Source organism: Haliaeetus albicilla, chromosome 17, assembly GCF_947461875.1.
Source record: "Haliaeetus albicilla chromosome 17, bHalAlb1.1, whole genome shotgun sequence".
Classification (NCBI taxonomy): Eukaryota; Metazoa; Chordata; class Aves; order Accipitriformes; family Accipitridae; genus Haliaeetus; species Haliaeetus albicilla.
The window spans coordinates 9,796,969-9,812,047 of NC_091499.1; the positions used below are offsets into that span (position 1 = coordinate 9,796,969).

Genomic DNA, 15,079 nt, shown 5'->3' on the forward strand with positions numbered 1-15,079 from the left:
AAAAAAAAAATTAAAAAGACTTGTGTGAGACCTTAATTATCACATACATAGCCTAAGCTGTGTGCATTCACGTACGTAAGCACAAATACTGTGAATAAGAATCTTTGGCTCATTGTCAAAACAAACAAGTGGGACAGCTGGTCCATGATGCATCAGTTATGAGACCACTTGTCTAACTTGGCTGTGTACTCACAGCCTCAGGCACCTACATTTTTTTACCGTTTAGCTGTTTGCAATCATTAATATAAACAGTGCTTACATTACACTTGTGTCCACAATGCCTCTGAGTCCTAAGACTTAACCCATGACTCCAGAACACCTGCTGGTGTCTATACAGTACCTAGAACCTCACCCTGGACATGAGTAAGGGCTTTCTGATGTTAAACACACACACAAAAAAATACTAATAACTCACTAATAAAAAGGAAGGGATGCCAGCACCTATGCTAATTCAGCCTGCTCCTCTAATTGATACATTGGCAAAAACGCAACTCAGAGCTAAGAGTGATGGCAATCTGCTAAATGAGGTGATTCTTCTGTTAGAAAATAACCAGTTCGTTCTATATAAGCTACTAGACTTAAGCATCAGAATATTAGGTAACTTGGAAACACATAAGCTACAAGGAAAAAAAATCACAACCATTTTTAATGACTCAATTAGATTATACATAGTGACAATTATGGGTCTGCTCATGAGACCTTATTTTATGATCACAAAAGTATTTCTCAGTGGTTGCATAATGTTACCTTGGCACTAAAATTTATTTAAAAGCAACAGATATACACTTACCTTAGAATCTGGATGTTCGGAAATTACAGAACTTGGACAATGTACATATAAAACATTTAACTAGATTGCCTACATCAACAAAGTGCATCTATAAGTTTATCCAGGGCAGGAATCTACAATCATGTATTTCTTTATCTTTCTGTCTATGAATTACTCATACAAAACTGCAAAATTACAAATTCTGTGCCTCTATTTAGTTCATGAATAAAAGAAAACATCCCTGGTTATACCAAGTGTCTAGTATTAAGATAATTCCAGACCCAAACTCCTATCCATCTTAAAAGTTTGAGGAATTTAGCTGTCACTACTTAAAAATCAAGCTTAACCAAGTTTAACAGCATTAGAACATTAAGTATAATAGGCAATTTTATTTTTGTTTGCACTTCACTTTGCAATGCAATGTACTGACTACATTAGTAGTCTCTGCTGACTTAAGACAGTATTTGTGAAAGATGCTATACAATTTTATGAACTTCTGGTGATTAAAGATAAGAAGCATTGGAGCAAGATGAGATATATTACAAAGTCAAAACTTAAGCTTTCCATATTTTCTGAATACAAACCAGTGTTATTTCTGTGCTGCTTGTGGTGCATATGTAGTACTTACATTACTATATTAATAGAGAAAATTTCTATATGTACACCTACTTAGATTAAAAAAATGGGGAAATTTCTTACTTGAACAGAACTCTTCAGAACTACTTCAAGAATTTGGACTTGTTCATTTTCTTTAAACATACAATCATGAACAGCATAAATAATACATTTTAGGAGCTGGAATTCATAGGTTAAACTTTCTCAGCAAGATAAAGATTAAAAAAAAAACCTTACCAGAATATAGATTTTTCCATTATCCCCTTTTACGGTGAATCTAAATGTGGTTTTAGCAGAGGACAATTCCACAAGACACTGAGCAACCATGCTCTGTAGAAACTGAGACCTGTTGAAGAATTAACCACGTTATGTTTTTGTAACAACTACATGGGCTAAGTCATTCATATTGATGCAGTATATGAGTATCTCCATACTGTCAATTCCACTACACCTTACAATCACTTTTCATTGAGAGATGGGGCTTCTTTATCTTTCTCTCCCTCTCAGAGGACTTTCTATTTCCTGCAACAGGAATTTTTTAATAGATCAGCAGTCTAAATGGCTTCACATCTTTTGTTTTGACCAACACCAAATGTCAAATGTTGAATAAAAGCTTTTCCCTATACATATATGAACACAAAGTTCAGAAAGATGCACATATTTCAAATACAATTCACAAAAACAAAGAACTGTGACTAATGCATAGTACATGATACAAGATCGCTAGATCAAGTTCTGTTTCATCTTAGTCTTAACTTTGAACTGAATTACTTGAAAATTCAAAAATCTCACTTCCAAATAAACATTTCAAGTGTTACTTAATTTAACTTTACATAACGTAACCTTCCATTTCCATAATTAGTCACCAGACATCATGCAAACATAGTTCAAAATAACTAAGTATTGTATTTTGGCTTATCACCTGAATAGTGAGACACTGCGACAAATTATACACAATCTCTCTCCTGTGTCACACACAAACACACACAAAGACAAGCGAACAAAATTGTACAAGTGAATTCAGATTACATTAACTTTACAATGCTTAATTCTGTGATGATTACATAAAATTTGATAATGCTTTGTTATTATATGTAATTATTCAAGAAACTAAAATATTAGTGCATTTCTAGCATCCTTTGTAAAACATAAACCTGAGCAAATTATCTGATTTTTTTTTTAATTTTTATTTGTTACCTTGGTGTTGGGCTGAAACTTCCCTCAGATGGTCGAATAATCACTTCGGTGACATAATATTTAATGGTATCTAAAATGGACAAAAACATTTTTCAAGTACAACAGAACAACCGACTTGTTAAGAGTAGACTGTGAGTCACCATATCACTATACTCATTAAACTTTTGTTCAGCACTCAATTAAGAGGTGCAGCAGATGGTCAAATTCTGCTTTGGGTTGTGGGAGGAAAAGCAACCAATAACAGAAAACATACACTAGCGGAAGAAAACTGCTCTGAGCTAATTACATGATCAGCAATTTGTCATTCACATTGATCCTTGTTTAACGCTGGGAACAATCAACTTGAAACAAAGCAAGCAAGAGCTCAAGCCAAACCTGAAAGATGAATTGAAAGAACTTTCCTAAAGCACTGAGATCAGCATAGCTTACATAAGTATTTTAGTACCCTCTGCTGCTCAGTAATGCTGCAGTGAATCACAAGAGACAGTTTTAATAACAGCACACACAGGGGAATAATTTTCTTCTTTGCTCAAAGAGCAGAACAGAACTTCTTTCCAAACATCGCACTAACTCAACACTAATACTGCATACATTCCGAGTTTCAATGTAACTGTTCCCCAAAACTATTCCACTAAGACAGCCTTTAACACTAAATGGAAGTGTTTGAGTACAGAATTTAATCCCCATCAATAAAGTCAGGTCAAAGATGATCATATTGAAACTCTGGGTGTATGCTACAAACACAGCCTAACCAGAGGGCCAGCAAAACAGGTTAAGTGTATAGAGTAATAAATTAATTGCACTAAGCCTTAGCATGTGAACAACAGTAAAGATTCATCAGTTCCATAAATTTTAAGGGTGGAAGGGATTGTCTCATCTGATCTCGGTCCACACACACCATTAAAACTGGATGAAAGCAAGCATTTCAGGAAGACAATCTGTTTTAAAGATTCCAAAGGCTTGGTAATCCCACCCCTTCTCCAGATAAGTACTACACTTTTAAAATTATCCTCACTGTTAGGAAATTATATTTTACCTCTAAGTTTAAATTTAGTCTGCTCCATGCTGTGCCTAGTCCTCAGAAACAGGAGGAAAAGAAGCCAGTTCAGTCATTCCAGCTCCCCAGCTGTTATCCTGAGTAAGGAATTGGTGCTACTGCTGCAAGGGCACTGGGAATTAAGATGTTTACTTGCACAAAGACAGAAGGTGGGATTTCCCAAGAAAAAAATCATATGAGTATATGGGGATAGAGTTGGGGGAAGGAATAGCTGACAGGGGAATTTCAAAGCCAAATCTGGCCTCCACAGCTACACTACTCTAATCCAGCCTTATCTTCAAGGCACTGCTATCTGCTCATGAGGAAGCAGCAAAGCATGACAGTCAAGTCTGTCTGCTCTCTAGTCTCTTTCACAGAGATGGCTCTGTCGAGACTTACACCATACATCTCTGGCTAGTTTTTTTGACTGTTCTTTGAACTCTACATAAATTTCCTACAGTACTGAAGAAACATGGTCAAAACAATGGACATGCTATCTAACTTCAGCCACATACAGAGCCCAGACCAAATCCCTGCACATCTACACAGTATTTGCCTTTTCCCAAACCAAGTGATCACATCAATTACTGGTTGCTACAACCATCTGAAGGCTTAGATTAAGGAATCCATTATTCATTATGATCTGTGAAGCTCTTTTCCAACCACTGCTTTCCTGAAGTCACAACCTGCTTTGTGGGCTTTCAAACACCTTAACTTAAATTTGGTTTTATTAAAGGCTGTACTGTTCAGATCCCTGTACAGGACGATCAGAACCTTCTGTAACAGAAGACCTTCTGTCTTGTGTCTCCTCATGACTTATTTCTTACCCAGGCTTTGCATTTTCTGAGAAGTTTTTATATTCTCCAGATCTCTGAACTAAGCCAGGCTCACACTGACTGATGCAGTGGAGTAGAGGGAGAATGAAAGAATGAACCCTGCTAGTAACAGTCTTATTCCTTCTCTCCAGTTAATAACTGCATTTTAAAAACCACCAGAGACTCATCTTTACACCACTTCAGGTAAACCCTGCTGATTCAATATAATGACAGCTTTTAAACCAATAATCTCATCATCTCATCATTGGATGATGATGAGAGATAACCGGTTTCTTTGACAAGGCTTCCTTTCCATGAAACCAGGCTGGCTGTTAGCAATCATGTCTTTAGCTTCTAGTTCTGTGTTGATCAAGTTCTGAATTAACCTTTCCGTTATTCTGTAGGACTGCCGGCAAAATAAACAACCTGTAATTTCTCAGGTCTCCTTTTTTACTGGGATTCCTAGTAAACTGGAATCATGCACTGAATCTTCCAAAGCTTTGGAATTAGCCAAATATGCCACAGAAACAAGGATGAAGAAAATCTTTTTCCTAAGTCACTTTCAAGGTCTAACAGTGGAAGCAATAACCTCATCTGTTCCAGAAGGCAATGAGACAAACACACAGGAATCAGCCCTGCACCTTAGTGATAAAGTGCTTTCCTCCAGTGTTTTTAACCTCCAGTGCTCAATGGCTGATGCAGTGAAGTCTAGTTTGGTTTGTACATCCCATACCTGATGATACTGTTTCTCCCAGCATTGTCTTGCAGCGCTTACAAATTACTCTGGTGTTTTCCTTTGATTTCTGTAGGACAAAGAAATGTCATTTAAATGTCACTCAGTTATTCTGAAAAAGGAATGTATAATTTTAACATACTCTCCAGAGTAGATAGTGAACTTTGTACTTGTTTCTGTTCTCTTTACGTTTACATACATACAGATTCACATTCACTATTTCAGCTTTCTACACTTCCACTTGCTTGCAAATTTCATACTAGTTTTAGAATCTGGCAATATATACTGACCACACAGCACAACCTGTAATAGCTAACAGGAGATTCTCGTAATATTGAGTGACTGGATGATAAAATGACAAGGTAAATTCGATTTTGATAAGGGCAAAATAATGCACATAAAAAGAAGTATTCCAAAATATATACATAAAATATTATGCTGCAGTGTGACTACCATCACTCAGTAAAATGTTCTAGCTGCTGTGGACAGTTTTATAGGAATACCAGTTCAATGTTCAGCAGAGACCAGAAAATGTCCACAGAGTATTTTGAATTACTAGGAAACAGGTGAAGAACACAACATAGCACAACATTCCAGAAAGGTGCGGTGGATTCTGTTCTTGAACAACCCCTCTCCCTCAATTCAAGCCAAAATGGAAAAGGTACTGACAAAGAATAATTGTGAGAGGTGCAGAACAGTTTCCATATGTGGCAAGAAAACACATGTAATGGAAGAGAGCATGAAAAGACAGAAAATGGGTATCACTGAGATCTAGAAAATCACAAATGCTTAGGAAAAGCTGAAGAGGAAAAAAACATTTACTCTCATAGCTCATGCTATGAAAATATAACCTGGTTTGTATCAAAGAAAAGGAAGGTATTTGTCACACAATGCATAATATAGTTTGGTACTTAGTATAGGAAAGTATTTTTCATATTAAAAGTATACCTAAGTTCAAAAAGTCTTCAGAAATTCAGGGGAAGCAATGTTCATCAAGGGCATATTAAAAACAAAAAATGTGGACAACATCATCTAGTTCAAGAAGTCTCTACACTGGCCAAAACATCACTCAATACTTGCCTTACTCTTATGCATCCATTACTGCCCATTGAAAAAGATCTCATTTCTGGATGAACCTATGATCTGCCCTAGTAACACTCCTGCTAATTCCAGTGTTAATATTTAAATTCAGTATCAGTATAAAGATACAAGTAAGCACAACTCCTACTTTATTCCAAAGTCTAAACTCCGTAACTGGTTCTGTGTGGGCTTATTAACCTGGGTGTAGCACAGCATAGCTCTGGTCTGGAAGCAGTATGTATATAGAACCACAATGACACTCCTGAGTTAATAAACCCTTCTGGAGCTGGAAATCCTAAGAACATAATGAGAAGACACCTAAATTGGATTTTTACAAGTGGTCTTTGTATAATCACCTTTATAATTATTCACACAGTATACTGTGCATAAAAATACCCACGTGTAATTAAACAACTATGGTTTTATTGGCTTGGTTTGTAAGTCCAAACAAGTGACTATTAACTTGAGAAATCATATTGCAGCACATGCCTACAAAAATAATATCTAAATTTAGCATAAATTAAACTAGTTGAGGGGAAAAAACTCCAAATTTATCGTTTTCCGTAACCTTTGTAACAGATGGCAACAATTTCCATGGATTCCAACTAGAGTGAACACACATGCACTCTTCAGGGAGCCTATTTTTTCTTCACCACCACTATCATACTCCTTAGTGTACAAATTTTAAAATGTATGATGATGATGTGTTGGACTGATGTCCAGAACAAAAAGTGGTGCTCTGTAGCCTATCACATCACAAAATTATTAGAAAAAAAACCAAACAAAAAAACCATCAGCATGAAGTAAATCCAATGGCCCTAGCTATGTCAGGTACACTTTTCATCTTACACAGATAAGTTCTGATGTATGTCCATTACAGTTGTCTTCAGATGCAGATTTCCAAGCACAATTATCCTAATCAAAAATTGAATAATGCTTTGTTAATTGATTTATTCTAATTCAGGTACCTTGAAGGACATGTGGTTAGACCGGTGATGAAAGAGATTATAGACAAGTCAAACAGACACGCTGGGCCAATTTCTTCAGTTACTCTGTGGAAAAGTGTACTTCCTGCTTCAATGATAGAGAAAGGGTAAAAAAGGGAGACAGAGGAGTTGTACACAGTAGTCTGGATCATTAAGTAGGTTGTGCTTGGCCTAACAATCTGCACTAAAATATAGCCAAATGCCAGGTCATATATTCAGGAACAACAAAGCTAGTGAAGATAAAATAAAGGAATACATAGTGGAAGACAGAAAAAAATCAAAAGAATTTAGATGATGGTAGCTAACCAAACCAGAGTTACTAATGAGATGCCGCAAAAGAAAGGGCAAATATGATCTCTGAATGCATGAACAACTGAACAGTTGATACGGATAAACAGAAAAATATAACATCTTCAGAATTATAGTGAGATGATTACTGCAAAAATGGATCTATAAAGTATGTTAAAAATTTGGAAAATGGTTTGGAAAACTGCTACAAAAATAATTTCTAAAAAATAAATACACCTTAGAGATAAAAAGAGATACAGAGTTGCAATTCTTAGTATGCTTAATTTAATAAGAAGCCAGCAAAGAGTCAGGATGATTAACCACTGAAACAGCTTACCAAGCAATGTGATAAAGCTTCCATCATTTGAAGTATTAAATCAATACTGGATGTCTTTCTCAAAGCTATACCTCAGACAGAACTGATGGATTTGATGCTGGAAATACCTAATAGAGCTCTCTGATCTGTACCACACAAATAATAAAATGAACAGAAAGGACCACTCTAGCTCCACAAAAAACAGGAAGTGTCCCACGTGGCACCTGAACTTATGATCACAAAGTCCTGCTTGTTCCTCACAAACCAGGAGTTTGTGTCCCCGGGAGAGCCTGACAGCCTCTGTTAAAGCTTCAGAGAGCTGACTATGTTGGAAGTACAGCCCCCTTGTTATGGAGCTCAGAAAAAACATCTGGTTCATATATACGCAGTTATCCCCTTTCCCAATTCCTACCTTGCTACTCCTCTCAAACATACACAGTAAAATTACTTGCTTAACATGAAGAGCAAGGATAAGTAGACAGGGTTTTGTGAAAACCAGCATTTGAGGTTGGTACAAGTATTGCACAGTACAAATATATAATATACAGTCCTTCCTTGAAAGCTACAACTTGAATGTTTTTTTCTGACTACAGTTACAGGTGCTAGCTGAGAACTGTGCAGTACAGGACCTAAAAAACACCAGTAACTCGTTGTATCATGCTTCAACAGAAAAAGTGATAGTTTTAGCTAGACTAATTAAATCAATATATCTATTTGACAACTTGCAGCTGCTGGCAATCTGCAGATGGATGTGGATCACCAGCCTAGTATTTTCTGTTTCTGTTCCTAAGGATCCCTGATATGGTGTCAGGGAAAATATTTTCCCCAAGAGATACTATTAGGATGCTGCAAGACCATGTGACATTTAAAAACTATGTTACACTGGAAGACTAATAGATGTGCAAAATACGTTTGCAACGGACGGATGCTGTCGTGGTCCCACTGGAGGCTAGGAAAGATTGTTTAAGCATCTCTGGTACATTCCTGCTACTATTTTCGTCAGAGGAAAACACTTTCCAAAGAACTACAATGCAATTAAAAAAGAACTTTCATACTGGGGCAGACTGCAACAACATTCTCTGAAACGAGAACATTTATGCCAATAGCAATCTATCTTGCCTGTAACCTTCTATTACTCATGGAAGAATTTCTGTTTCAGTATGAGGGGTTTTTTCCTTATTAGTCCAGTTTCTGATGGATCTTACAGTTTTGCTCATTTGCTTGGCAACCGAGTGATGCTGGAAATAAGCAAACACAGAAATGAGACTTCATTGCAAGTGTGAAAGACGTAGAAAGAGGGATTTGACACAAACAAGGAAAGAATTCTCAACTTCAGTGCAAGTTTAAGGAAGCAAACATGAAAATTCATCATACTAAACTACTATTGTATGCCTCTGACAGAAAACAGCCTCCTCCCTCATTCAAAAGTTCTGCTGTTATCCTGGTTTGACCCACATCTCAGTAACATCTTTGTCCCACATCCTTTTATTGTGTTTCTGCCTCAAAACCAACCCTTTTCTGGCAAACATTCTCTTTGATTGAAGAAGTGTGTTGGGCACACTGCTCCCCTGTCTTTGGGCTGCAATGTGAACTCCATGCACCCTGCATCTTCCCGTCTTTGTTCTCATTGTTCTCTTTTGAGACTACTGAAATGCGAGATAATTCATTTCGGGGACTTCTGACAGAAAGCATTGTCCTCTTGGAAATCTGGAATCTTCTGCTCAGCTTCCTTCTTAAGGATACTTAGAAGAAATAACTCCAATTGCCACAGAGTTAATCCAAATTAATCTGCTTCTCCCATGCTGATATCCTTTCAGGGTACCACTTCTAATTTTCCCCTCCCCATATTCTGCTTTTCAAAGAACAATGGAACAAGTAACCAAAGGGACCACAGCTGCAAGACTTGCAGATATCGACCGTAGGACAGAACTGTTCCCCAAGCAGATGGCTTACTTGGATGTACTGCACCAGCCACCATTTAACTGCGAGAATCCCAGTGATTTAACTGGGGATAATACAAATCCCTAATGATGATAAGCAGCAGCAGACAGGAATCAGGATCTCTGGAGTTACTTCTCAACAGATTAGAAGTTTCATGTTGGGAATCTGTAGGTAGCAGGTCATCAGCTGTTAAACCACAAGTTGCCAAGGCAGCAATGGTTCCCATAATTGTAGAAGGATTTCAGTAATTAGGTTTAATGCATGGTATTGGAAGAAAAGATGGTATCTGCAGGCCAAACCTTTGTCAGCACAAAAACAGGCAAGCAGTAGACTAACAGAAAAGGCTTTATGGAAATGTAGGCTTTGGTGAACTAAGTTCCTGGTTGTTCTTCTCGTAGAATAAAAGATTATTGCTTGAACTTTTATGTATGTGCTAGATTTCCAAGATGAATAAAGCACTGAATCTTCTTTCTTCATGGGTTTTACCTGACCATTGAAATATCAGTGTCCCTACAAATGTTTTTTTCATGGCAACAACAAATTTGGATGTTTCTAAGCCAAATGATAGCCTTCTTCCTAGAGACCCAGCTGATGGATATATCCCCTCCTGGAAGACCTCAGAAACATCAACGTGAAGAGTTATCACTTGCGGTGGCAAGTCCCTTTCACTAGACAGAGCAGTCAAACAAACTCAATGTCCTTACTATATTCTAAGAGTGTAAGACAGCCACATCTGAACCCAAAACACATGCCAATTTTTCCAAGTCTTTCTACAGCTAAAAGAAAAAGAAAAAAAAAATAAAAATCACACCTTCCTTTGATCAAATTCATCATTATGCATCTGGTCACAGTTTGAGAAGAAAAAGCATTGTTATTCGTTTCCTCCTCACTCTTCGCTCCACTACCCTTTGACAAACACCTAACCCATTACAGTCATTATCTTACTGAATATTGATGTCCTTCACTCAGGATATTTTGGGGAGGAAATATTTTGGTTTAGAACACATAATTAAATAGTTTCTAATTCAATTTATAGGAAGAAGTTCTTCTTGCATATCTAGGTCAATATCAAAGACATGGTGCATGCTTTAGAAAATGTAAATCATAGCTTAGAGTATTTTCTGGCTTCTGTGCAACTGAATATCAACAACTCCCTATGACCTTCAAAACAGCTCTGTAATACATACAAGTTAAATAAACCAGTGACAAAAAAGTGTTTTACAACAAAAAAAGTCCAAATACATTCACTTAAGAATTATTCAAACAAAATACTTTACCAAGTTGGAGCCATTCTGAGAAGTATGGTGACCAGTCTCTGAGCAGCACATGGGAGATTCAGGCACATGTGATTCATTTCCTGAATTCAACAGAAAAAAAGTGTCTCCAAGAAAACAGTCACAATGTTGAGGGTGCAAAGTGCTTCTGGCAAAGGGGTTAGGGTGACAACACCACTCTTCAACTAAAGCACTCCAGTTTTCACTTGGTAGAGGAAGAACTCTGAGAAATTTCCTAAGAGGGTAGAAGAAAAAAATATTTCAATATATTATATTCTTTTCTAAGACACTGAAAGAGAGCTTATACTCCTTACAAAGAGGGGGGAAGTATGGCATTTTCTCAAAAGTAAGTGCTTGACTTTCTCAAAGAAAGGCACTTTCTTTGGATGAATTCTGAGAAAGCAATAGCTGAGTGTTTCCTGCCAAGTTTGTGATGAAGCATTTCCCAAGGGTGAATCTCCAATGATTACAAGGCAGAACTTGGCATAATCCTCTCTTGCAATGAATCACATGGCAAAAATAAAACAGTTCTATCCAGTCATGAAAAACGTAACAATGGGCATTTTGCAATTATATTTATTATTACTTCTTGTAAAGTTCCCTTGAACCAAATGTTGATATAAAACCCACAGAAACAGACTGCTGCCACAACAAGGGAGAGCATGTCCTTTGAGCCCCTCAAAGTCAGATACAAGGCTTTGAAAAAGCTAAATCCTGACAAAAATACCACAGTATTTCTTCATGTAAAAAAAAAAAAGGATAATGCAATCTTAATTTAGGTTCAGATTTAACTTTCAGAAGTCACATACAAAAAAACCCGCAAATCCCTTTCTCCTGGGCAGCTGTATGGACCAAGGAGGCTGCTCTAGGCAATACCAGACTCTGCTTTCATTGTCAGTGTTGGTTTTAACTTCCTTTCTTTGGTTACACACAGTGCCAGAGGATTTTATAAGCCAAGGTTTGGATTCACTGCTTTAAGTTGTAAGATATACTCTTAAAGCTAGAATATATACATGTAGCTGTAGAAATACCAGCTCGGTCATTGTGGGTGAGTGGTCAATACTTTCCTGCCTACAGTTCCTATAGCCATTCTGTGGTGCCACCACATGTGGTTTTATCAAAAATGTAGAAGTATTGGTGGATACTGTCCACATATTTACACTTTCTTTAATCTGTGTTTTCTAGAAAACTATTGCACTGGCAAGAAATTCAGCCCCTTTACCAAAACAGCAGGCAATGGCTTTAACAGTGTGTACCTCTGCAAGAGTTTTCTAGATGTACTGTTTGTCACAGAGCCACGCTTTCTGCTCTTTGCCTAGTTCCCTTGAATGCTTTCCTTTCATTCCCTTATTTCTTCTGCTGTTGCCTGAAACCTTTACATAGAGTTTCTTGATTCTACTCCTTACTTGCAAATACAACTTTGATTACGGTGCTACTTTGCAAATAAACACACAGCTGCTAAGCCAACAGTTAGACACCCTGCCTTTCTAGCAATTCACAGACTATTCTTTTCTGAAGATGCCAGTTCTTCCCATTGTAGTTTCTTGTGCCTTTTGAACTGTTGGGTGGGTGAAAGTAAAATCTTTTATAAAAACTTCCTTCTGTCTAGATCAACAATACATTTTAAACTGTGCTTGCCCCACCTGCAGATGAAAGTTGGAATAACTCGTCCTCTGACCCAGCTTTACCATAACTAAGAATACCGCTCCCCACTACCCATCACTATCTTCACTCTCTGTGGTCTTAAATATTGCCCAAGATACAACCACAGTTCTGCCATGGGGGGACTTTAATTCTGGTGTTGGCCTAATGACTGATTATTCATCAGCCTTGTACAATTAGTTCCAATGCCTGGACTCACACTGAAAAAAAGAAGTCTTCATTCCAATGTATTGCTCTTTACAGCAACAAAAAGCTGGTATTGCTCAGCAATGCTTTTCAAGTGTTACATACAGGTGGAAAAAAAGACAGAGATTACCCTAAACTGCAGATTAATGCTGTCCAGTTTCACTACATTACCCTTTCTTTACACTCACAGTCTGGAGCAAAAGCAGTTGCTCAACCTGTAGGAATTTCCTAAACAGACTCCTCCTAACTTTGAGCTATACAGAAAATATAGCATTTCCACTATATTTTAGGCTTTTGCCATTCATAGGTGGTAAGCCATATTCTCGATCACTAGAACTGGAAAAATGTAACACTAATAAAAATGTAGCTTTCCAGAAAAACAAACAAACAAAAAAGAAACTTAAAGGGGTACTGACTAACTTGAGGCTGCTAAATACAGTGATAAAACCTAGCTAACAGGGGGACTTATCTCCCCAAACTTACTCCTAATAACAACTGAGTTTCTACTTTTCAGATAGACACCTAGGCTGCCTTCACAGTCACAGAGCGACAAACGACTTTTAGGCTGGGACCTTTAAGAGAAACTTTCTCCTTCTGGAGATAGTTCTCTGTCTCCAAACAGAGGAAGCCTACGTAATTAACTTAATTTTAAAAAGACAGAAGTTAGGCACTAGTCTAAAAGAGTCCTGCCATAAGGATGTAATTCTTAGGTGAGCTTCCATGCTAAGGTATTTGACCATAGAGATCCTTATAAGACTGGACTAAGAAAAATAATCTCCAACATCATTATTAACTAATATCCAAGAACAAGGTAATATCATCCTAGGTATTAAAAGTTCTGAAAATTAGAAGTAAAATGGACGTTAGACTTTTAAACATATAACCCTTCTGTTCCATCAGAGAAAAAGAGAAGGAAAAAAGATCCAACTGAATTTCTTTAACAGCAGACTTCCTTATTTACTTACTAAAAAAATTTTGGACAGCCCAGCTTGACAGTTATTTGTCATGCTTAAAGCTATTTATGTAGGAAATGTGTAATTAGAAGATTTCCCCTGCCATTGGTTTTTCAACAGAATACTTTCGCAGTACAAGTTCTTAATGTTTGGACTAAGGAAAAGGTTTATTGCTTAATAGTCAATTTATGAAATTTATTTTTCACGACATTCAGCCTTGTATTGGGTTTGCATGGCAAGGTTTTGGTAGCGGGGGCAGGGGGGGGGCTACAGGGGTGGCTTCTGTGAGAAGCTGCTAGAACCTTCCCCCACGTCCGACAGAGCCAATGCCAGCCGGTTCCAAGACAGACCCATCGCTGGCCAAGGCCGAGCCCATCAGTGACGGTGGTAGTGCCTCTAGGAGAACAGATTTAAGAAGGGGAGAAAGTTGCTGTTGAACAGAAACTGCAGCCAGAGAAAGGAGTGAGAAGATGTGAGAGAACCAGCCCTGCAGACCCCCAGGTCAGTGCAGAAGGAGGGCAGGAGGTGCTCCAGGCGCCGGAGCAGAGATTCCCCTGCAGCCCGTGGTGATGAAGACCATGGTGAGGCAGGCTGTCCCCCTGCTGCAGCCCAGGGAGGTCCACGGGGGAGTAGATCTCCACCTGCAGCCTGGGGAGAGAGGACCCCATGCCGGAGCAGGGGGATGCCCAAAGGAGGCTGTGACCCCGTGGGAAGCCCGCGCTGGAGCTGGCTCCTGGCAGGACCTGTGGCCCCGTGGAGAGAGGAGCCCACGCTGGAGCAGGTTTTCTGGCAGGACTTGTGACCCCGCGGGGGACCTACGCTGGAGCAGTCTGTGCCTGAAGGACTGCAGCCCAGGGAAGGGACCCACGCTGGAGAAGTTCGTGGAGGACTGTCTCCCTCCATGGGGGGAGGGACCCCACGCTAGAGCAGGGGAAGAGTGAGGAGTCCTCCCCTTGAGGAGAAAGAAGTGGTAGAGACAAGGTGTGATGAACTGACTGCAACCCCCATTCCCTGTCCCCCTGCGCCACTGGGGGGGAGGAGGTAGCGAAATTTGGGAGTAAACTTAAGCCCAGGAAGAAGGGAGGGGTGGGGGGAAGGTGTTTTAAGATTTGGGTTTATTTCTTGTTACCCTACTCTGATTTGATTGGTAATAAATTCAACCATTTCCCCAAGTCAGGTCTGTTTTGCCCGTGACGGTAATTGGTTGAGTGATCTCTCCCTGCCCTTA

At 38.6% G+C, this 15,079-nt stretch overlaps 1 protein-coding gene across 6 annotated transcripts in view; it reads right to left on the reverse strand.

The window, feature by feature from the left end:
• UBE3D (ubiquitin protein ligase E3D) overlaps positions 1–15,079 on the reverse strand; it is a 91,212-nt gene that overhangs the window by 71,364 nt on the left and 4,769 nt on the right. For all 6 annotated transcript variants that reach the window (XM_069804748.1, XM_069804745.1, XM_069804749.1 and 3 more), the window contains exons 4-7: positions 11,054–11,285; positions 5,166–5,235; positions 2,582–2,651; positions 1,622–1,730 (exon numbers count right to left, since the gene is read on the reverse strand). In XM_069804748.1, coding sequence (XP_069660849.1) covers positions 1,622–1,730; positions 2,582–2,651; positions 5,166–5,235; positions 11,054–11,285 — 481 coding nt within the window. The remainder of the gene's footprint in view (positions 1–1,621; positions 1,731–2,581; positions 2,652–5,165; positions 5,236–11,053; positions 11,286–15,079) is intronic.